General features: G+C 39.8%; 2 protein-coding genes across 3 annotated transcripts; one reads left to right on the top strand and one right to left on the bottom strand.

The window, feature by feature from the left end:
• Positions 1 to 794: 794 nt before the first annotated feature.
• On the top strand, positions 795 to 19,625 carry LOC148862006 (pentatricopeptide repeat-containing protein At1g01970-like). Of its 2 annotated transcripts, XM_088986110.1 has the most exons (4): positions 820 to 1,442; positions 1,562 to 1,619; positions 1,832 to 1,959; positions 18,643 to 19,625. In XM_088986110.1, the coding sequence occupies exons 1-4, from the start codon at positions 978 to 980 to the stop codon at positions 19,432 to 19,434; spliced, it is 1,443 nt and encodes a 480-aa protein (XP_088842236.1). In that variant the 5' UTR covers positions 820 to 977; the 3' UTR covers positions 19,435 to 19,625. The 2 variants fall into 2 exon arrangements, with proteins under 2 accessions (XP_088842235.1, XP_088842236.1); XM_088986109.1 differs by lacking the exons at positions 1,562 to 1,619; positions 1,832 to 1,959 and having other exon boundaries at positions 795 to 1,442.
• A 2,656-nt stretch (positions 19,626 to 22,281) lies between these two features.
• Positions 22,282 to 24,329, bottom strand: LOC148862005 (LOB domain-containing protein 30-like). The gene is made up of 2 exons (XM_088986108.1): positions 23,526 to 24,329; positions 22,282 to 22,929 (listed from the first exon to the last, which is right to left on the bottom strand). The coding sequence occupies exons 1-2, from the start codon at positions 23,889 to 23,891 to the stop codon at positions 22,516 to 22,518; spliced, it is 780 nt and encodes a 259-aa protein (XP_088842234.1). The 5' UTR covers positions 23,892 to 24,329; the 3' UTR covers positions 22,282 to 22,515.
• Positions 24,330 to 24,924: the final 595 nt, after the last annotated feature.

Raw genomic sequence — 24,924 nt, 5'->3', positions numbered from 1 at the left:
TCGATGGAGGTATGTTTAGGTCCAAAAGGATTAGTCCACAAAATACATTTAAGTCTATTTGAAAAACTGAAGGTATGTTTAAGTTTTTTATCCTATTTTTTTAGTGATCAGTTTCAGTAAGTGCAAGACCCGTTTGAACAACCTCAGCCTTGCGTTGGGAATATATTCGTACTTTTGTGTTTTATTTCATGGGGAGATACTATAAAGGTAGTTGGAACGGACCTTGTACTGATTGAATCCAGTTTCATTTTTTTTTATTAATTTTAGTTGTTAATTATTAATAAAATTAATAAAAATGTTGGCTTTTGTAATTATTTTTATTTATTTAAAGTTGATCAAATTTTATTTAAAAATAATCAAAAAATAATAATAATTATTAAAATTATTACAAATGATTAATAAAATTAAATTTATTAAAAATAATTATTCAATTATCAAATAAAAAATAATTATTTTTCTGTAAATTAACAATAAATAAAATTATTCAATTATTAATTTTTAAATATTAACAATAACTTTGAATATTTTCAATTAATTAATACAAATTTTGGTTATTAATTTTCCGATAATTAATAATAAATAAAATGATTTAATCTTTCAGATTTTCCCGTAAATCGCACGGCTCCCGCTAGTACTTAGATTATGGAAATAGAACACAGACCCGACAACTCAAGGAAAGTGCAACCCGAATTGAGGTCGAGCTTACGCTTTCAGGGTAGGGCCAAAGATCGGGTTTCGGATTTCGGGTTGGGGCTACGCAAGTCGTACATCGTTCCAGTCATCAGTTATCACTTATGTACATGGCTTCATCACCCTCTCAGATATCTGCTTATGTATTAAGGGCATTGAGTTTTCCATTATTTATCACTTTTCACTTTTAGGGATTCTTGACCTTGTTTTCTTCCTTTTTTTTTCCATCAATTTCCTCCATGTAATGCTTTCAATTTCTGACTTTTTTCCGTTACTGTGTACTGGACATGAGCTTTTTTGCTTGTCAGATGTTATCTTATTCCTACCCAGTGAAGCGGACCAACAATGTTATACTAAGAACTCATCATCACATTCCGTGGATGAAATCTTCCTTACAAAATCCGAGAATCCTCCGCTCTCTTAAATTTTCTCCCAGACCAATAATAACAGCCAGTATTGACGGGGAAGAGAGAGGAGGAGATGTCAGATTGAAAGAAGAAGGAACGAAGTTAAGGTGGGCCGAGATAGGTCCTGATATAACAGAGGTCCAGAAGCAGGCTATATCTCAGCTCCCATCAAAGATGACAAAACGATGTAAGGCTTTCATGAAACAGATTATCTGTTTCTCTCCCCAGAAAACCAGTCTATCTCAATTATTGGATGCGTGGGTGAAGATAATGAAGCCGAAAAGAGCTGATTGGCTTGCAGTTCTCAAAGAAATGAGGAGGGTGGAACATCCCCTGCTCCTCGAGGTGATCTCCCCCACCCCCAAATTTCAAATTTCCTGCCATTTTTTTTTATATATTTGAAAATTCGTTTCTTCCGTGTTTCCGAGCTCCTTGAATTTATTATTCATTATAAATATTTGCAGGGAAGAATTAATAATGATATTCCTTTTGCTTGGTTCACTTCACGTTGGGGGGAGATAAGTTGGTGAACAACTAGCTTTCTTTTATTTTATTTTGTCTGTGTATTTTTGCATTCTAAGTGTGTCTAGTATTCCTTGAACTTGTTGGCTCTGTCTCCAAATCCAATGGATTTGGTTTTTGAGATTTTGGATCCGCATTATTGTAGGAACAATGGTATTGGCCAACCCTTGAAAAGAAGTTTTTTCTTCCTGAAACTCTTCTCTTCTTGTTAGAGTCTTGGCGATGGGCGACACTTGGACTCATTTTTGGTCAGACACTCAGACTTGTGAACGGTGATGTTAGGTTATGGTTTGATAGAAGCTCTCTAGGGAACTCCAAAGTGCTCGGGGTCTCTTTGCAGGTGATTGCTCTTTTCACAGTTGCTCCTATAGCCAATGACCTAAGGCTGTCCTCCCTTGTAATGTAAAAGGACTTTGCAAATGCAGTTTATTGGTAGAGAGGTGCTAGCGGAGGTTGGTCAATACCTTGATGAAATCTAGGCAAGAAAAGGGGGGTTCTCTTTTGTGTGGAAAAAAACTCTATTACCTTATTTGTGTATTACATGGTTTCTAGGTTGGGCATAGGCATTGCAGAAGAGTTGCTGCTTCTGCAGTGGATCCCTTCTAAGCAGGATTTCTAATTTTGTTTTCAATTAAAAGAGAGATGTTATACTTTTTTTTTTTTTTTCCGATTGGCAACCATAAAATTAATGTATAAATGGTGCACAATACAATTGTGTCAAGCATCCCTTAATGTGATAGGCTTGCCCCAGCTATCTAACCCAACTTTGCATGCCTTCTAATTACATTCAGTCTATATGGGCAATAACCCCCACACCCCAATACAGAAATTTCCTGTTTATCCCTTACTTACCTAATGTATTAGCTAGACTATTGGCCAATCTTTGGATCCACCAAAATGTTACCCAGAACTACCTTGCTGGCAATTATGTTTCTCTCAACATATACCTATAAATGCAAGAACCATTACTGTTATTTTTGAGCCAGCCCACAACTACCATTTACTCCCCTTCCACCACAAAATCTCTGTAATCAAGAACTTTGGCCAGTCTCAGTCCATGAAATAGCTATTTTAGTCCTTGCAATATTCCTGTAGCCTATAGGGCTAGAGAAAATGTGCGATTATTTTTACTTCACTGTTTTTGAAGACTCCACTTATACCAGATGTCTCTGGATTGCATAAATAACACCCATGGAGTGAGGTACTTGTGGAAGCAAACAAGGGTAAATAAGTTTTCTGGACTTCTAGTGAAAGATGAGAATGCCACTGCCTGTCTACATCAAATGATATCATCTGTTATAGTTACATACCTTCTTCTATTTCATATTTCTGAAGAGAAGCTTGACGAATGAGTAATAACATGCAAAAAGTTTTTCTTTATAATGAAATTCTATTTTTACAATGAAAAGGGAATATAGGCTTTGGAAGAATCTTTGTTGGGGAAAATCTTAATGCAAAACCACCCTAGAAGTTCACAGACCGGTATTTTCTGAATAGTCTCTTGTTGTACATGGGTGCTGTTTTGTTTAATGAAATTAGACTACCTTTTCTCAAAAAGAAAAAAAATCTGAACTTTTGACAATGATGAAGGAAAAAAGCTTATTTCAAGCTGACTACTTACATTTGAGACTGCAAAACTTAAGGGTTGAAATAGACTTTGATTACCCTACATGAGGAGGAGGACATACTATGGTGTTTAGTGGGTGACTTCAATGTCACCAGGTTCAGTTCGGAACATTCTAATGGTAGAATCCCAACCAGAAGTATGAGAAATTTCTCTAATTTTATTGACAGACACTCTCTGTGTGATCTCCCCCTTACTAATGGACTATTCACCTGGTCAAACATGCAAGAAAATACCATAAGCTGCAGACTTGATAGATTTCTGCTATCTCAGGATTAGTTGGAAAGATTCCCAAACCTGTGTCAAGAACTTTGTCCAAGATGTACCTTAGACCACTGGCCGATATTGCTGAACACTGAAAGAATCATCAAAAGAAAGACCCCATTCAGAGAGGAAAGATTCTGGCTACAACACAAAGACTTCAGTAAAAAGGTTGCAACATGGTGGGAAGACTGTAAAGTAGAGGGGTGGGCTGGTTTCAGGCTTCTTCAGAAATTAAAAGCTTTGAAGAAAAATCTTAAAGCTTAGGGGAGAGAAGAATTTAAAGCTGTTGAAGAAGAGAAGAAAAGAATTCTTTTGGAATTAGAGGATTTGGATAGTAGAGAGCAAAATGGTACCCTTAATGCCTTAAACAGAAATAAAAGAGCAGAATTAAGAACGGAATGAGAACAGCTAGTTAGAAGGGAAGAAATCTATTGGAGACAAAGATCAAGAGTGAGATGGTTGAAAGAAGGAGACAATAACTCCAGATTTTTTCACATCTATGCCTCAGGAAGAACTTTATTTCTATGCTCAACCTGAATCAGAGGGAAGTGGAGAATCTTGAGGAAATTTTAGAAGCTTTCCTTTCCTTCTTTAGAAACCTCTACTCCAAGGATAGTGAAAACCAATTTACACTATATAATTGGGATGACACTACCCTATCAGCTGAAAAGAGGGATTGGTTGGAAAGAAGCTTTGAAGAGGAAGAAATTAAGAAGACTATTTTCAGCATGGACGGAGACAGGGCTCCAGGGCCGGATGACTTCCCTATTCTTTTCTTCCAAAAGTGTTGGGAAATTGTAAAGTCAGATCTCATGGATTTTTTCAGGGATTTCCACTCCTTTGCCATTGTTAACAAAGGCCTAAACTCTACCTTTCTCTGCCTCATCCCTAAGAAAGGGGGCTAAGAAAGGGGGAGTTTTGGAAGTTAAAGATTTTAGACTTATAAGTTTGGTTGGGAGCATATACAAAATTTGGCGAAGGTACTGGCCAACAGACTTAAAGAAGTCCTTGAAGATCTAATTTCCCCAAATCAGTTTGCTTTTGTAAAAGGAAGACAAATTGTGGACAGCATTCTTATTGCAAATGAGTGTGTGGAAAGTAGAAAATCTTCTGGGATCCTAGGGGTCCTTGTGAAACTTGATCTTGAGAAGGCGTATGACAAAGTGGATTGGGACTGCATTCTTGATTGCTTAAGGCTAAGAGGCTTTGGGAGAAAATGGATTAGGTGGATTAAAGGTTGTATTGGTTCTCCTTGGTTTTCAGTATTGATAAATGGTGAAGCGAAAGGTTATTTCAAGGCTAGTAGGGGTCTAAGACAAGGTTGCCCTCTTTCCCCCTTACTATTCGCTTTGGTGATGGATGTATTTAACTATCTTTTTGACAAGTCAATTCTTCTCAACTTGGTGAAAGGATTTGAAGTGAGTAGGGATAGGATTCACATCTCTCACTTATAGTTTGCCAACGACATAATCCTATTCTTGGATGCCTCCACTACCAACTCCACAAACACTAAAATGGTAATCAAATGTTTCGAGCTTCTCACTGGTTTGAGAGTTAATTTTTTCAAAAGTAGTATTGTTGCTATTAACTCAGTGGAAGCGGAACTTCTGAAAAATTTCAAATCTTTGTTGGGGTGCAAAGAGGAGAATCTCCCCATTACCTACCTTGGGATGCCTCTTGGAGGGAATCCAAAATCCCTCAACTTCTGGAGACCAGTGATGGAGAAATGTGAGAAGAAACTATCGACTTGGAAAAAGTGTTATCTCTCAAAAGGGGGTAGGCTTACTCTCTTAAAGGCCTCCTTATAAAATCTGCCAGTCTACTTTCTTTCAGTCTTCCAGATTCCCACCAAAGTCAGAAATCAGATTGAGAAGCTTCAAAGGAACTTTCTTTGGGAAGGTGGTGGAGTAAGAGAAACCATTTAGTCAGCTGGAAACAAGTATGCAGACCTAAAGAGGAAGGCGGTTTGGGTATTGGACAGATTAAAGAGAAAAATTCTTCTCTCCTAGGCAAATGGCTTTGGAGATTTCCGAAAGAACCCAATGCTCTTTGGACAGCTGTCATCTCAAGTAAATATGGACGAAATACAAACGGGTGGGAATGCAATCTCCATTTGAACAGGATAAAGGCCACAAATCCTTGGAAAGGTATCTGTTCCATTCATACTTCTTTCTTTCCTTTTATAAGGTATAAAGTGGGAAATGGTTCTAAAATTAAATTTGTAGAGAACACTGATGTGGGCCCCACTGCAGTGGTCCCCACTGTGTTCGTAGGACAGCGTGTGTAGTTATTTGTTTCAGTTATAGTAGTGTCAGTTTGTTAATTCAGTTGTTATTTATTTCAGTTTTTATTTACTTTATTTATCATGTAAGTACTAAGGGCAGATGTGTCCTTTCCATTATGTACTGAACATAACCTATAAAAAATAAGAGAGTGGCGGCGGCAGATCTGTCAGAATCTGTCCTTCCTTTCAACCCCTTGTGTTCTCCTGTTTCTCTTCTATTCTTTCTCCTTTCTCTCACTTTTCTTCTGTTTTGTAAACCTAAAACCTATTAGGATTCAAGACTGTCTTCTACTAAATTCTGGAAAGATCTTTGGTGGGGGGAATCTACCCTGGAAGCCTCTTTCCCTAGGCTGTTTAACCTTACCCTTGATCAAGAAGCCACTATTTCTTCCTGTCTCCCAAACCAAACTGCCGAGAATTCTTTAAACCTCCACCTCAGAAGACCCCCAAGGGACTCGGAGGTTTCTGATTTAATAGCCCTAATTCAAACCCTCAAAGATGCCTACATATCCGCCTCTCATTCTAACACCCGGATATGGACCCTTCACCCAAATGGAGAATTCTCTTCTAAGTCTATGTTCAGGGCTTTGATTGCTGATGAGCAACATTCCTCTTTTCCTTACAAGAAAATCTGGTGTAGCAACATCCCTTCAAGATTTTTCTTCTTTATTTGGGAAGCTTGTCTCCAGAAAGTTAATACTTGTGATCTCCTACAGAAAAAACTTTTAGGAAGAAACTCCATATCTCCTCATGTTTGTATTTTATGCCTCAGCGAGGGTGAATATGCAGATCACATCCTTCTTCACTGCAGTTTCACTCAAAGAGAATATGGTCCCACTTCTTGAATATGGCAGGTTATAGTTGGGCTTTTCCAAAACACATTATGGACATATTGAATCAATGGCAAGGAACATGGCTAAGCAAAAGGGGTAAAGTCTTTTGGCAATCAGTGCTACATGCAGTGTTGTGGGGTGTTTGGGATGAAAGAAACAACTGCCTCTTTGACAATAAAAGCAGAACCTTGGAGGAATTAATCTCAGATATTACCTACCTTTGCATCCTTTGGACGGTGGATACAGCTATGTCCAGAGGACTTTCAGTCAATGATCTTATCAGAGACGTTCACCCATTCTGTTTCTCCCTCATCCCCAGCAAACATCCTTGACGCATCTCGTACCCATAAGTGAAGGAGTGATAACCCTTAATTTTGACAGGTGTGCCTTAGGTAATCCTGGCCTTACTGGTATTGGAGGTACAGTAAGGGACTAAAGGGCAATATATGCTGGACTTTTAGTGGTCCAATTGGCTGGGATGACCCCACAAAGGCTGAAGTGATGGCTGCTCTCACCAGAATCAGGATAATAAAAAATTGGGAATTCAGAATTTCATCATTGCAGGTGATTCAGAAAATACGATAAAATGGTTAAGAGACAAAGAGGGGGGCCCTTGGAGACCGAACCATTATTTGACTGAAGCTTGGGATTCTTTGGATTGTTTGAATGTTAAATTAGTCTGGATTTCTAGGGAACACAATCATACTGTAGATGGCCTAGCTAAATTTGGTGTGCACTTGGAGCATTTTTATAGCGACAAGCTTCCTCCTTTGTAACTTTTAGGGGTTCTTCCCCTGCTTTGTATATCTCCCCTTCTTCCCCCTCTTTTTCTTAATAAATTCTGGTTAAATTTTCTCGAAAAAAAAGGAACAAGACTTTGATTAGGGATATTAATAGGTGAAGTCTACTGTGCTTGGTTATGCTTTTAAACAGCTGGATGTGGAATACTTTGATAATTAAAGAAAATAAAAAACTTGCTTGAAGAACCTTGTTGAAATAGTTTATTTTATTTCTTGTCTTTTAGTTTTGTCTTGGTAGGGTCTGTTTGGTTGATTAAAGTCTTTTTTATTTTTCCTGTTATTGTACTTCACTTACAGAGGGGCACAAGGGTCTTTTCCTCTTTTATTTTAGTCGCTCTATATATACTAATAGAAGCTGGCGCCGCCAGCACTGTTCCATTGTCAATCTCTTCTCTTCTCCCTTCTCTCTTCTTCTTCTCTTCCCTTCCTCTTATTTCTGGCCAGCTACACTATCAAGATGGTATCAGAGTGGGAATACCGACCGAGAGAACAGATCGAACAAGCTTCCTTCCTTTTCCAACTTGCTGAATCTGAGCGGAACAGAGATCTGAATCTGGGCTGAACAAAACAGATCTACGACTTGTACAACCCTCTCTTTTCTCTTCCTTACCCTCCTTGGTCGTGTACCAAGTAAAAAAACCAAATGAATCTGGGCTGCTGAATGCTGTCAGACCTTTGTGAGGTTTATACTTCTTGTTTTTTTGGATCGTGTGATCCTGTACCTGTGTTAAGGTAACTGTAGGTCAAGGATGACCTATTATCTACAATTTTTGGCTTGATTATAAGTGTTAAGGATCTCTCCTGGTGATTAATGTTCTTAGACATTCTGGAAGGTTGGTAGGTTAGGACTATTAAACCATACAAGTCTTAAATCTGTCTGATCTTGCCTTTTTTGTCCTGAAATTGGTACTGTTTGTGCTCAGAAAGAGTCCAAACCGAAGTGTGTGGGTGTGGACTGAGTACGTGTGTGGAGCAATTTTGTTTTTGGTGTAAGGAGGGATCCTAAGTCCAGTGTTTGGGACTGATTTTCTGTTTTGACCATGTCATCTGAGAATTCTGCTACTTTGGGGGTTTCAGGAAACCATAATGGACCGAATGGGGGAATGGATATGAGTTTTCCCATGGCTGTAATCCCCTTCGATGGACTAAACTACCTTGAATGGTCTAGTGGAATAAAACTCTACATCACAATTAGGGGGAAAATATGATACATTAATGGGAAAGTGAAGGAACCGAAGAGTGGAAGTGCTAAATATGATAGGTGGAACCAAGAAAATGGTATGATTATGTCATGGCTCTTGGTTTTCATGCTGCCACAAGTACGAAAGACATTCATGTGGGCTGAAACAGCTTGTGAAATATGGGAATAAGTGAAGTCTACTTATTCAGAGAAAAGGCACTATGCCAAGATATATAAACTGCAAGCCGAGTCCTCTACATGCAAGCAGGGGGAGAGGAGTCTCTCAGTATACTAATCAGATCTGACATCGATCTGGAAAGAATTGGATCATTATCAGAGTGTGAATTGGAAGTGTGATGAAGATGCAAAGGCATACAAGTCACTTGTCTCTTAGCAACGTGTATTTGCTTTTCTCTTGGGGTTGAACCCTTCATATGAGTCCATGAGAGTACAGATCTTGGGAAGTAAAGACTTGTCATCGGTTCAGGAGGTTTATGCCTTAGTCCAGTCAGAAGAGAGTAGAAAAAATGTGATGGATTGTGCAGAGGGGGAGCCAGTTGCCCTAGCTGTCTGGGGAAGTATGGATACTAATGCCGGAAGTTCCTTTAAGAAAGATGATTCACAGAAGAGAACATATGACAAAAGTAACTTTGGTACACTCATTACCAGAAAACAAGACACACCAGAGATACATGTTGGGTTCTCCATGGAAAACCTAAGTGGGCACAGGATTTGGGTAGGAAGTCAACATCTAATCAGGGTAAGAAACCAACTCAGCAGAATAAAAAAAGGTATAACTCAGCTAATATGGCATCTCAAGAGACTAGTCCCATGGTAACTTAGGAAAGACATCCTAGTTTTGACCCTAAGGAAGAGATTATTAACTCCTTTTGTGACCATTTGGAGTTATATATAGGACTCTTCGCCAGATGGATTCTGGTCCTACTCCTTGTACCTCCTTTGTGTCTACATCAGGTAACACTACCATTGCTTTCCATATGTCATCTCATACATTTAATTCTCCTTGGGTAATTGACTCCAGAGCCTCAAACCACATGACTGGTAAGTCAAATTTATTTCAGGCATACAACCTTCTCTCTAGGAGAGATAAGGTGAGACTGACTGATGGTTCATTCTCCACCATACCCGGCCAAGGAACCATATCTCTCCCACTCAGCGTTACCCTCTCTAATGTGTTGCATGTTCCTAAATTTCCCATAAATTTACTTTCCATTAGTAATATCACTCACTCTTTGAACTGTTCAGTCACCTCCGTCTTCATGTATGTTTCAGGATTTGGCCTTGAGGAAGGCGATTGGTAGAGGAAGCATGGTAGATGGTCTCTACATGTTGGAGAATAAAGCTGGTCTTGTGGCTACAGAGTCCTTGAGTTCGTCTTGTGAGAGTCAAGCCTATTTATGGCATAGTCATCTTGGTCATATTTCCTTTGAGTCATTAAAAGTTATGTTTCCCAAGTTGTTTAAGTCTTTGTTAGTGAGTCAGTTGTAGTGTCAGACATGTCAATTGAGTAAACATTGTAGAAACTCTTTTCCTTTGAGAAATAAAAGATCTGAATTTCCGTTTCATATTGTCTATTTTGATGTTTGGGGTCCCGTTACTCTACTTACTAAGGTTGGATATAAGTACTTCATTACTTTGATCGATGATTACTCTAGATATGCTTGGGTTTACCCTATGCGATCTAGAGATGAAGTGCCTAAAATTGTGAAAGACTTTCAACACATGATGTTCACTCAGTTGCAAACTGAAAATCATATTTTTCAGTCGGACAATGCAAAAGAATACTTCCATAGTGCTCTCACGGAATTCTTTTCTTCGAGTGGATCTCTTCAACGAAGCTCTTGTACTTGGACACCTCAGCAAAATGGTGTTGCTGAAAGAAAAAAATGGCACCTTCTCGAAGTAGCTCGTGACTTGTTACTCCATGTGAATGTTTTGAAACGTTTTTGGATAGATGCTGTTCTGTGTACCACGTACATCATCAACCGTATGCCATCTCAGTTACTAGAGTATAAGGCCCCACATCAGCTTTTGTTTCCCACAACTTCGTTGTCCCCCATTCCAATGCGTGTTTTTGGGTGTCGTTGCTTTGTTCATAACTTGTCCCCTACTTGGGGTAAACTTGATCCTCGTGTTATTCCTTGTGTTTTCCTTGGTTACCCTTTATCTCAAAAGGGGTATCATTGCTATGATCCCACCTCTCGTAAGTACTTTGTCTCTATAGACGTATCCTTCTTTGAAAATCAACATTTCTTCTCTGTTTCTCCTCAAGGGGAGAGTAGGGTTGAGGAGAAACATATCCAGGCTCAACTACCTCCTTTACCTGGTCCTCCTCCATTTTGTGTTTTTCTTCGCCGCCACAAAAACCAGTAGAGTTCAAGAGCCGTGGAACTTGACACTATGCAACCAACATCATCAGGTTCGCCAGAGGCAGATCCTTTTCATCAGCCAGGTACACTTGTTCCTATTAATATGCCTGTACCTCTCGATTTTGATTCCCTTGTCATTAATGATTTTGATGTTCCTATTGCTAAGAGAAAGGGTGTTAGATCCTGTACCATTAATCATCCTATTTCTCACTTTGTGTCCTATGACCATATTTTACCTTCATATCGTGCATTCCTCTCTTTTGTTGATAGTATCCCGATTCCTAAGAATGTGGTAAAAGCTTTATCCAAACCTAAATGGACTGATGGAATGAAGGAAGAAATTGATGCATTACACAAAAATGGCACTTGGGAGTTGGTGGATATTCTTGAAGGGAAGGAACCAATGGGTTGCAAGTGGGTGTTCACAGTGAAATATAAGGCTGATGGAACTGTTGAAAGGTACAAGGCCAAACTAGTGGCAAAAGGTTTTACACAGGTATATGGAGTGGACTATGTAGAGACATTTGCTCCAGTAGCCAAGATGAACTCTATCAAGATTCTTCTTTCATTGGCAGCAAACCTTGACTGGGAACTTCACCAATTGAACATTAAAAATGTTTTCTTGAATGGTGACTTAGAAGAGGAAGTGTACATGACCCGACTTCCAGGTTTTTGTGCCAAAGGTAGTGAGTAGAAAGTGTGCAGGTTAAAAAAATCTTTATATGGGTTGAAACAAACACCTTGGGCCTGGTTTAGTAAGTTCCACTTAGCAGTTCAACAGATGGGGTTCAAATAATGCCAATCAGACCACACTCTGTTTGTGAAGAATGGTGAAGGGAAAGTTGCAACTTTAATTGTGTATGTGGATGACATAGTGGCCACAGGAGATTGGGAGACTGAAATACAGAAACTAAAAAAATTCTTAGCCACTCAATTTGAGGTGAAAGATCTAGGACCCTTACATTATTTCCTTGGAATTGAAGCCCGCTCTCAAAAGGGCATCTTTATTTCTCAATAGAAATATGTACTAGATCTACTAGAAGATACAAACAAGCTAGGGGTGAAACCAATTGACTCACCAATTGAACCTAACCATCAGCTGAGAGATAGTCAGGGGGAATTCTTGAAAGATGTGAAGAAGTTTCAGAGACTTGTAAGGAGATTCTTGTATTTGTCTATGACTAGGCCTAGTATTGCTTATGCAATGGGTGTCCTTAGCCAGTTCATGCACAATCCTAGGACAACTCACTTTGAAGCTGCAGAGGGGATCCTTAGATACCTCAAGAAGTTTCCCAAAGCTGGTTTGTTGTTATAGAAACATGGACATTTAAAGGTGGAAGTATATATTGATGCTGATTGGGCAGGGGTAGTTGATGACCGAAAGTCTACCAGTGGGTATTGTGCCTTTGTAGGAGGAAACTTGGTCACATAAGTAAGAAGCAAAGTGTGGTGGCTAGATCCAGTGCTGAAGCAGAATACAGATCTATGTCTCATGGGGTTGCTGAAATCATGTAGATAAGAAACCTGTTAGGTGAACTGGGTTTTGTAGTTAGCAACCCTATGTCATTCTATTGCGATAATAAAGCTGCTATCAACATTGCAGCTAATCCAGTCATCCATGATAGGATGAAATAATTGAAGTGGACAAGCATTTTATTAGAGAGAAACTTGTGAATGGAGAAGTGTGCACTCTATATGTCAGCTCAGAAGAACAACTTACAGACATCTTCACCAAGGGTCTTCATCATGTGCGGGTGTGGCAAGTTGGGCATGATTGACATCTATGCTCCAACTTGAGGGGGTGTTGAAATAGTTTATTTTATTTCTTGTCTTTTAGTTTTGTCTTGGTAGGGTCTGTTTGGTTGATTAAAGTTTTTTTTCCTGTTATTGTACTTCACTTACAGAGGGGCACAAGGGTCTTTTCCCCTTTTATTTTAGTCGCCCTATATATACTAATAGAAGCTGGCACCGCCAGCACTGTTCCATTGCCAATCTCTTCTCTTCTCCCTTCTCTCTTCTTCTTCTCTTCCCTTCTCTTCCTCTTATTTCTGGCCGGCCACACTGTCAAGAAACCTATTAGGATACAACTGAGTTAGGATTTCTACTTCAGAACATAGAGATTAAATTCATGGAATCATCATCATCTAAGCCCTGTCCCACCTAGTAGGCTACATGTATCCTGTTTTACCATTCTGTTCTTTTAGTGTCATATCCATTGTTAAATTATGAGCACTTAAATAATTTCTTACTAGAACCCATGTCTTTTTTGGTTTGCCCTTTTAGCCCTTCTAGACCCTTCAACTTGCAATAGATTGCTTCTTCATACTGGTGTTGTAGATGGTCTTCTCTATGCATGTGATTAAACCATCTTAGCCTACTTTCTATCATTTTAGATTTGAGTTCTTGGAGTATCAGAACAAAATCGCAATTGGTTCTTCTTAAAACTTCTTAGACACCTGTTGCTTTGTTAGTTGTCAAATTTTCTACAGTTATGCTATGTCTAAAGGCAGGGGTGTTGAAAATTTCTTTTTTTTTTTTTTTTCCTGTTAGCAATTACATCATGACCAATGTAGAAATTCAACTTGATAAGTTCCATGCCATGCTTGTAGCATGCATGGCTGATATGGAGGAGTGTGATAAGCTCTATCAGAGGTGAGGGAATTAGTTGCAACATTTGTACAATCTAGATAACTAGACTCCTGTAAAATTTATAGGTAATTGGGATATTGGAATTTGGAAGGGGGTCTAAGAGAAACTCCTTCATTTGTGATACTGTTTGGATGAAGAGTGAGATATCTGTAGGTAGGGGTGTAACTTGGGCTAGGGTGGGTTGGGGACTTTTATATGGGCCAGAACCCTAACCTGAGCCTAGTGTAGTTGAAAATTTTCAAGTCTTGAAACCTATTGCAGCCCTATCTTCAGGTAGGTGAGATGTCTGAGGTGAGGGCTGGGAGGCTAAGCAACACTCAAGTTGTAGTACCATTTGTATGAAAAGTGAGATGATTATCTGTATGGAATATTCTCTTGTAATGCTCCATTCTATCTCCCATTTTTTTATGTTTCATGGTCAACTATCCTTGATAAATGATTGAGTGAGAAAATCCATTATTATGTTTCTTTTCATGTGGTATTACTATGTTCACTAATTTCCTTTTGCTGTGAGGAAAAAATACATGACTTATTAGCTGCATTTCATTTGTTAGCCTCTAACCTAACTATAAAAGTCAACTCAATTGAATTAACTCTTCCCTATCACTTGGGCTACATTTTGAATCCTTAACAGAGTCTCAAGCTAGGGAACTAAAAAAGTCTTTCTCAGAGGATGAAGTTTTGGGGGTAATTGAGGAAATGGAAGGAGATAAGGCCCCCGGGCCCGATGAGTTCACCCTTACCTTTTTTAAAAAGTGCTGGGAAGTGGTGAAAGATGACTTGTTGGAGGCAGTAAAGGAATTTCATGAAAGAGGGGCATTGGAGAGGAGTTTGAACCACACCTTCATCTTGTTAATTCTTAAAAAGGAGGAAGCAGTGAAACTTAATGACTTCAGACCTATCAGTCTTGTCGGAAGTGTATATAAAATTATAGCCAAACCATTGGCAAATAGAATGGCAAAATTGATAAATATGCTGACTTCGGATTCCCAGGGTGCTTTTGTTTGGGGAAGGCTGATTGTAGATGGGGTGCTCATTGCGAATGAGTTAATATACACAAGGAAGCAAAGTGGAAGGGCTGGTCTACTTTGTAAAGTAGATATGGAGAAGACATATGGCCATGTAAACTGGAACTTCTTGGACTACATCTTAAAAAGGATGAACTTTGGGGAGAGATGGAGGAACTGGATAAAAGTTTGTATATCCACTCCATCTTTCTCGGTGTTGGTGAATGGGGTTTCTTGTGGGATATTTCAAAGTTCAAGAGGATTAAGACGGGGAGACCCACTGTTTCCCTTTCTGTTCATCTGTGTAACTGAGGTCCTTTCCAAAATGGTGGAGAGAGCATGTTCAGGTGGGCTGTTGGAAGGCTTTAAAGAAGGAGGTGCCTAGGTAGAGGTTCCCCTTCTACAATTTGCAGACGACACATTGTTTTTTTTTTTTTTTTGTGATGCTTCTTGGGAACAGTTGGAAATGGTGAAAGCAGTTCTGAGATGGTTTGAGGTAATTATTAGACTTCACTTCAACACTTGAAAGACCGAGTTGTTGACCGTTGGGTCAGTGGAAAACTTGGAGGAGTGGGCTGGGAATTGGGGTTGCAAAGTTGGGAAACTTCCAACCAAATATCTGGGTTAGCCACTTGGAGATAACTGCAGATCAAACGGTATACTATATGTCGGTGTTCCCAATCCCAGCGAAAACTGCTGCTCTCTTGGAGAAAAAGATGAGGGATTTCCTATGGAGAGGATGGAAGGAGGACAATAAATGCCATCTGATGAAGTGGAAGTCAGTTTGCAGACCCAAAAATCAAGGAGGTCTGGGCATTAGAAATTTAAAGGAAGTCAACACTGCAATGCTAGGAAAATGGCTCTGGAGGTTTAATGATCAGCCAAACAGTTTGTGGAGGAGGCTAATCATAGTGAAGTATGGGCCAGCAGTGAGAGATTGGGAGACTGGTAACTCTAGATCTCATATGGTTGCTCAATCTGGAAGGCAATTCAAAAAATTGAATCACAGTTTGTACAAGGAATAAAATATGGTGTTGGGAATGGTCAAAGAGTTCTATTCTGGAAGGATTTTTGGTGCAAAGATGGCCCTCTCAAGGACAGATAGTTTGATCGATCTGTTCGAAATAGCAGTGGACAAGAATGCAACAGTGGCAGATTATTTGGAAATGCAGAATGGAGTCTGTGTGGAATCCTCAATTGCGTAGAAACCTGAATGATCGGGAGGTAAACTCTCTCCTAAGTTTGCTGCAGGCTTTATTCAATGTCAGATTGAATGGAGCTTTGGAGGACAAAAGAAAATGGAGATTTGAAAATTCAGGGATTTTCTGTCAAATCTTTCTATAACAGCCTGACAAGGGAGGACTTTTCTGCTTTCCTGGACAAGAAGATTTGGATAAGGAATGTCCCTTCAAAAGTGTCTTTTTTTGTGTGGTCAGCGGTGTTAGACAGAATTCAGACTAGAGAAAACCTACTTAGAAGGGGCATTCAAGTGCAGGATGAAAGGTGTATCTTCTGCAATAAAAGCACAGAAACCTCTAATCATCTGCTGATCCACTGTGAGCTCACCCACTGGATTTGGGGGGAAATGCTGGAATTGTTCGGGGTAAAGGTGTATTTTCCTTCTGATGTGAAGAGTTTTTTGCTTGCTTGGTGGCTAAAGGGTCTAATTGAGGCTGGAAGAGTTGCTTGGAACACTGTTCCTGCATCTGTATTCTGGGCAGTTTGGCCTGAAAGGAATCAGAGAATCTTCGAAGGGTGTCACATTTCAAAGGAGGAAATTCTTAAAAATATTATGGGTATGCTGTATTCTTGGTTGGCTAACCACTCATTTTTTTTTTAAAGCTAGACACAGTTTCTCTTTTTGACATTGAGTTTATTTTTGGATAGTTTTATCTGTAAATGCCTGAAGGCTTAGTAGTTGTGTTTTGAGTTTTTGGGATTTCTTTCAGTTCAGTTTCTCATTGTACAGGGAATTGGGGCTGATTGTATATCTTCTTTCTTTTTGCGGTTTTGCGGTTTAATACAATACCTTACCTTTTACAATAATCCTGCTCCACTTATCTAGGGCCATTGTTTTGTTAAATGGAAGGACATTAAGTCCTACCGCCTCAACCACATCCTTTTTTGTCCCCTTGGAGATCTGGCTTGCACTAAATGTCTAAATCACTTTTTACTGGCACTCTAATTGGTCTTTGATGCACATGACCAAAGCATTTCTGTTGACCTTCGCTCATTTTTTCAACTACAGGGCTACCCTAGGTTCCAACAACAACATTAGTTTCTAATTTTATCCTGCTTAGATATGCTACTTAATGTCCATTTGGAAGGGCTTTCAGGTAGCAACTTCTGGCTTTATGAGGTGGGCCCCACCTGGACAGTGCATAAGCTAAGTTTGATGAAAACCCTGGAAAGCCCACAATAGTTGTCTTTCAGCCAGAAATAGGGCTTTCCACTGAAGCTTCTTTTAGTGGCTTCTTCAAAGAAGCTCAATCAAAGCTTCAGCCCTCCCAAACGTGCCCTTACCATCTGAACAAACTATGGAAACTAATTGATTGTCTAATTGGATTTCGAAGTTATCTACATTGGTTGCAAGACCAGAGACTATAAACTTTATTCTTTTCTTTAACAATATATCCATATTCCAAGTTATTTGCCTCACTTACATTAGCTTCCCCGTAACCAAGAGCAGACCTCGACTAATTTAAATAAAGTACAGCTTGAGGTACTCTATAAGCTGATGGCAACTGCTTAATATTCTTCATTGGTTCCCTGAAAGAATGTTAGTGTACTTCCATTAGCACTAAGCTGATCTTCATTATGCTTTTTCATGTAAACATTGAGCCTTTTGGGTCCTGAACTGTCACTATCATTTTGATCATTGATTCTGTCATCTCCATCATCTGATTCTTGTCACTTAACACTTTGGGTTTGGCTGAAGTTTCTTGTTCCACAATTCTAGTCTATGTCCATAAGTCTTCATGAGAATGTATATATCTGTTGGAGCTTATCTATACTGTCTAATTAAGACAGATCACCTTCCTATTTCCTATTGGTGTCAATGTGATTATTAAGGTCAAACACCTTTTCTGGGTTGTAAAACCCTTTATGTAATTTGAAGATACAGAGAGAGTTCTTCTTTTAGGTCTGATTTCTGGGTTACTTTGGATGTTGTAACTGAAGATGTTTAAAAGGATTTTCTTCTTTCCTCTTTTTGTCATCTCCTCTCTCTCTCTCCTTTTCTATTGTCTTCATCTTTGTAATCAGGTTGGAGCTTTATCCCATCATTATATTTTGTTCTCCATTAATGAATTTCTCTTTTATGGTTTAGAACTGAAGCCTTCCAAATGTGCTAGGATGTCTCTCCATGGTGAATTTTCTCTGTGCCATGACACAGCACACTTCAGCATAGGCAGGCTTCTCAGACAACCTTAATTTCATCTAGTCTCACATAATTGCTGTTCCTAGTAACTTAAACTTTGTTTATTCAATAGACTTTTAAGAGTAAACAACAGATTGGGCATTTCATATTTGCCAATCAGATCCTATCACCACTAATTCTCTTGCTGCAAGTCGCCCTGTTTCTCATTGTTGGTTTAAAACAATGCACCTGTCAGAAGTTGTTCCTTTTTCTTTGCTCCCGTTGATAAATCTGTGGAATTATGTGCCCATGGGCTTCAGCTTAAGTAGGAGGAAATATGAGTATCTCTAGTTCTCTGCTTGTAGGTATTGGGGCTTCAGTGGTGATAGGGATTTTCCCATGAATATGTGTTTTGAATAGTGGTAATAAATTTATAACGGCATAATGGCTGTTTCATTTTCCACCCATGTTTACAGTTCCACTTTAAGGTTCTCCCAGAAGTATTTTATTCTGACCCATGAGCTTGTGTCATTTTTTTTTGCATGCATGCAATGTATTATCAACCATTTATCACCTAAACCTTCCACTATTATTGCCTGAACCAAAATTCTATTGCACAATCAATGCATCCCAGGTAATGGACCTTGCCCTTGTACAAGAATCATTTGAAGCTAATGTTCGTGACTACACCAAGATAATTGATGGGTATGGGAAACAAAATCGGTTGCATGATGCTGAAAGTGTCTTCCAAACCATGAAGAACAGAGGCTTTACCTGTGATCAGGTAATCTTAACCGCTATGATTCAGATGTACAGCAAGGTTGGTTGTCTTAGGCTGGCTGAGGCAACATTTGAGGAGATCAAGTTACTGGGCTTGCCATTAGATAAAAGAGCATATGGCTCAATGATCATGGGCTATGTCAGAGCCGGAAGGCCCAACCATGGAGAATGTTTGCTTAGAGAAATGGAAGCTCAAGAAATCTATGCAGGAAGGGAAGTTTACAAGGCATTGTTAAGGGCTTACTCCACAATTGGTGATACCAAAGGGGCTCAAAGGGTGTTTGATGCTATACAGCTTGCTGGAATCGCCCCTGATATTAAGTTGTGTGCACTTCTCATCAATGCATATGCAGTGGCAGGGCAGAGTGATGATGCACGCAGTGTGTTTGAAAATCTGAGGAATGCTGGGCTTGAACCTAGTGACAAATGTGTGGCTCTGATGTTGGCCGCTTATGAAAAGGAGAATAAGCTTAAGAAGGCGTTAGACCTCCTTATTGACCTGGAGAAAGAGGGTATTATGGTTGGCAAAGAGGCATCTGAGATACTGGTTGGATGGTTTCGCAGGCTAGGGGTAGTTGGTGAGGTAGAGCTTGTATTGAGAGAGTATTCTGCAGAGAATGTTAAATGGGAAATACCTGCTCTCTAGTTTGATTAGGATCTTGGCCAGATCCCTTTTGTCAGTGTAAACATACAATCCAATGATGATATAATGCTTCATACTAAGTGAAGTTCATTTGTGGAAAACCATGGCTTTGACTGGTCATCTATTAGAGCTCTGTTATGTACAAATCTACTTGGTTGGAATGGTTGAACTCGACCTTTTCTCTGGAGTCTTAATGGGTTGGGTGATGATTTAAATCTCTGCATCTGCATATTTTTCCCTATGCATAGAATTCGTAACTTCTAAGCCTCTTGAATTTGTATGATCTGGGACTGTGCCTTTACACTCCTTGATACCAAATTTCTTTTTATTTTTTATGGATAGAGGCAAAATACCTGTGCTTGCTTAATTAGTGGAACTTTTATACGAAAGGCATGGGTATGAAGTTGCTTCATTGATAAAAATTTCAAGCTGTTTCAGTTTTCTAAATTGTCCAATAAATTGCATTAGTGGAATAAGCTTCCAAAGTATGTTATATTCACAAATTTACAACTTTCTATGCAGATAGACCATGTTTCTTGAGATAAGGTAACATTATGGAATAGAAGGGTCACTCTGTCTTTAGCCCTCACTTCAAAGTTCAAACTGTTAATATTTCTATGTGATCCAGCAAAGGAGCTTGGGCTAGGTGGGTCATTTGGGTAGGGCCTAACCTAGAAAACAGAAATATGTCAAATCAGTTTTTCTTCAAAAGAAAAAAAAAAGAAATATGTCAAATCTGATGGCCCAATGTCCAATCAGCATGCGCATTGTCTCGCCATTTCGAGTGCGACAATATCGTCATTGTGCTCATGAACACTATTTCAACACATTATTATCATCATCATCAACACCATTCCGACCACAGTATTCAGAACTATATCTTCAGGTAAAAAATAAAACTGACCGAACCAAATCTGCTGTGTCTTGGGTCACATCTTTATTTATTTATTTATTCATATTTTGTGGTCTGAGCCATATCTTTCATTGAAGGATAAGGACGTACTATTCAAAGTGAACTGTATTCTTTTGTGTGGTTTCAAGGAAATTGGGCTCTACAAATGGTCTGAATCAGCATCATTTTTTAATAAAAATACTAAGTCACGTTCTTGTTGTATTGAGTTCTTTTAAAAGTAAAACCAGAAATGCTTTCTTCAATTTTTTTGTTTCAGGAGCTTAATCTCCTTTAGTGATTTGATATTATGATAAAGGCACAAAACATTATACTTTGGGCCTAAGTCCATTTAAATGTGAATTGGCATGGTCCATATTATGAAATTTAAAGCAGTAGCATTTGCAAGAGGGTATGTGGGAGGGCTTCAAGAAATGGTGTATACGAAATTTTGATTTATGTGCCACAGGCCGAATAGTAACTGATATCAGCCTTATGGAAATGAAAATACTTTTTTTTTTTTCTGTTTCTGAAAGCATCTTTTGGGTTGCTGGCCAATACTAAGTGCTTTTCTGTTTTTCAAAAAACAAAAACATTGACACTGAGGGACACCCCATCTGTTGGGTTGTATAGAAACAAGATTATTTCCCTAAACAGATTGAGAAGATACACAATTACACATCCAATAAGAAAACAACAAAAACAAAAAAACATTCATGTTGGAAGGAAAAACACCCCCTAAATCCCTAACCCTAAAGTTTACAGAGTCCCAGCTTTGGTAGTTCTGAACAATGATAGCCACACGGATTGGGTCAAAACGTGTATAGCATAAAGCAGTTTGGAAACACCGTGGTTCATGTGGGATCCAATGTTCATTCCGAATCACAGTTAAAAGCACACTGGGCCCCAGATGTACCAGGCCCAGGGTTCTGATCCAACCCATACGATCGGTATTCGTCCTTTGGTTTTGGTAGCATAAAACAAGAAAAAGAAGTAGGGCAGCAGTCTGCAGGCACCAAAAACAAAGCTAACAAGCTCCTGCAAAATTGTCTCAGCTCCAAAAATAAACATTTGTAAGGCTTTGTGCAACATTTGCAATATACACAGCAGCCTTACTGCCCTCTCTGAGTTTGAGAGTACGAATTACTTACTTTAATTATGCAATTGCCAGCCCTTTGCTGCTTCAATATATCAATCAAAGTACACAAGGCCTATGGCATTTCCATTGTTCCTTTAATCTGATCGAGACGACCTTCCAAGAATTAAAGGCCTAGTTCTTCTCAAAACAATACTCATTCCACCTTTTCTAGGGCCTGTTGTCTCATGTTAGGCTGTATTTTGGAATCTTTAGATCAAGAATTTAAGGGGACAAAATGGAAACGGAAATCCATCAGATTCTGCCCAGTACAGGGATTATTTCAAATTTCAAAATGATTACCCCCTAACATCCATAAAAAGTTAAAGGGCCCGTTTGATTTGGGGAATCATTCTAACTGTTTGGTTAGACAGATTCGAAATCCCATTTCTATTCCTGTCGGAATGGCATTCCCCCATACGAGGGACCCCTCTCTTGGGAATAAAATCCTATTCCAGCTTATTCAAAATTTTCTTTCAATTCATTTCGGAACCAAACAGACTATGAGAATAGACGATTCCAATTTCAATTCCGAAGAACTTTGATTCTGATTCCGAACCAAAGGGGGATAATTATGGGTTCTCGGAGTCAGCCTAGGACAGGATTCCAAAATAATTAACAAAGATAGGATTTCAAATCTGCTTAAATTGGGGGAATCCACTCATTATTCCAAATTCAGCACTGGCTATTCGTTGAGCACAAGTAATAACTTGAGAACTCTTGTTGTTCATCCATATGATGTGAGCGTGTATATGTCATTGAAAGTCAGAGATTCAGAATTTTAATTGGTTCTGAGGTCTATTGTGCTCACAACAAACAAGAAGGATTGAGGGTGTAAAAGGCTGAGCCTACTTGATAATAATTGTAAACTAGAATTCTACATTTCATCTACTCCTTCAAGAAAAGATCAAATATTAAATTTAAACAAGCTTGCCTGTTGGGATGAGAACAAAAACTCCCCCAAAACCAGGTGGCAGGTAATTAGATATTCTCACATGCCAGATTTTTATCAGTTTAGTCCTCGACGACAAGTTCCGGTCAATCGGGTCAGTCAGTCTGATCATTTATGGAGGGATGTTGTTGTTGTGGGTGGTGGTTGTGGAGGTGATTGTTCAGCGGATGCTGACCCCACCAGCGACCTGTGTCTCTGTAGGAGCTCTCGTGCCAATGCCTGAAGATCACCACCTCCTCCTGTGGAAGGAGGACTCTCGGCAGGGTTTCTCCCGCTTGCTCCGAATTGGCGGATATCCATTTGCTGTTGCTGCAACACCCATTGCGCAGGTTGCACCCCGGGATCAAAAAGTGTCGACAGATCGAAGGTGACGGGCACGGTAGAGGCTGACGGAAGGTCTGATATTGAGAGCAGCGGTGGCGTCAGCAGTGCCGGAGGCGGCTGAGGCGGCGATGGAGATGGAAGCTCCAATGCTGCCAGATGAGCTTGCAAGTAGGATAACTCCGCTTGTAAATTAACCACCTACAGTCACGAAATCCACGTATTACGTTGATTACAGTAACCGACGATGAATGATTACTGGTTAACTTTTTAATCTTCTGATTCTGATCAATCCATGGCCCACGTCATTATACGTGTAAAATTCTCCTTTAGACAAAGTAACTATATAGATCAATCAACAGAAGTCGATCCATGAACAAAAACCAATTGATTCTACTCGAACCCATCGGAAGATTGAAGCTATTGTAGAGTGATGCTAAATTGAAAAGTTGGTGTGTGTTAATACTGCAAACCACAACTGAGTTCTCTACTCTCTAGAGAGAGAAAAGAAGAAAAAAAACTGTCATTTCTCCGTGTTTTCTTCCCAGAAAGAGAGAAAAGATCCTTAACAGTTTCTCAGAAAACGACTGCACTAAACAAAACCCTAATTCCGAGAAACGAGACCAACCGCCTTCTTGAATTCTTCTCCTTGGAGCACTGAAAAGAGAGAGAATTATTATACAGAAAGGGCGCGACCGCGCAAGCTGCGCATTAGTCATGAACGCCGGAATTTTTAATGTAAAGAAAGACGGCTCAAGCCAGCAAGAACCCCTGGCTGCATTAAAACAGAGTCGTACCTGCTGTTGAAGAGCGAAGATGTGAGCGACACAGCCATAGACGGGATCACGAAGCCGAGATTGAGCTTCATAGCAGATGGTGACGACCGCATCCAGTCGTTTATGAACCGGTATGTGCAGAAGAAGCTTGGATACGTTGCTTGCACCGAACACCTTGTGCACCGCTGCGAAGTGGGCTGCTCCCTGTTCTGAGTCAAAGTATGGCGCAAAGATGCATCCACTGACGCACTTACGCCTTAAGAACTTGCATGCACCACAAGGTCCTCCTCCTCCACCACCACCACCACTGCCACCTCCTCCTACCGCACCCGCAGCACCACCACCAACTCCGCCGCCACTGGTGCTAGTCGTGCTGTTTGTACTCATCTTCTTGTGGGGGCTTCTTTGTTTTTGTCTCTTTTACCGCATCGCCGATCGAACTGAACAACAGAGGTAGCTAACTATGATGAAGAAGAGAAATCCGAACTCAAGAGCTCAACTTCTGGAATCTGGTTTTCTTCGGCAGGTCCCTGCAGGCTTTGTTTTGTAATTTTCTTCCCTGGTTTTATCTTCTAAATTCTAATCGAAATCTTTAAAGCCACGCGACGCAGCCAACCTTTTTAGCTGCTTGCGTGAAGCAATCATGCCATCAGCCTAGCAACTCCCAAGTCCTAACTGCTTCTCGTCCTTCCTCTCGTGAATCTAGCAACCCCTTGTCTCTCTCTCTCTCTCTCTCTCTACGCATCCGAGTAGCTTTCTGGGCTATCTTTTGATTCTGTAATTACAGAAGCATGAATTTTATAACTCGAGATGTGTCGATGGTCTGTCTATATTTGCCTGCGTGTTTTAAGCTGCGTGGAGGGCAAAAGACGCCAATTCTTCTTTCTCATCACTCTTTTCTTTCTCGTTTTTTTTTTTTTTTTTCTTCCTTTGAAAATGACCCTCTTTTCCACATTAATATTTAGATCAGCCGTGCAAATTTGCTTCCTTCTATGAGTCGGAGAATGCAAATTTGATACCGTATTTACTCTAGAGATTTTCAAAGGGATAGATGAGTAAATATGAAGAGGATAGGAGGACGTCTTTGTCATTGAGTCTAGACTCCATAATGGGGAGCCAATCGAAGTCAGGGCCAGTTCGGCGTTCAAAGCACGTGTGGAGCCCACTCTCGTGTACTTGGACGAGTAAAACATAGCCACGTGTGAGTCGGTGCAGAGGAACGTAACGGCCGGTATAAGATGATCTCATGGAGGGGAGTGGGGCCCACGCGCTTATGTTTTTTTTGACGAAAAGGGGAGACGTTTTTTCGCTTTTCTGTTCCCGATTCCGGTTTTAATAATTTAAAATGAAGGAAATCATGAACAGTTCGTAACGGCGCATCGCCGCGCCGTCCGGCTCTTGTCCAATCCCTGTGCTGTGA

Source organism: Nelumbo lutea, chromosome 4 (genome assembly GCF_056320005.1).
Source record: "Nelumbo lutea isolate HS-2025 chromosome 4, American lotus-T2T, whole genome shotgun sequence".
Classification (NCBI taxonomy): Eukaryota; Viridiplantae; Streptophyta; class Magnoliopsida; order Proteales; family Nelumbonaceae; genus Nelumbo; species Nelumbo lutea.
The sequence above is the reverse complement of the archived record's forward strand: the minus strand, read 5'-3'. Positions and strand labels throughout refer to the sequence as shown.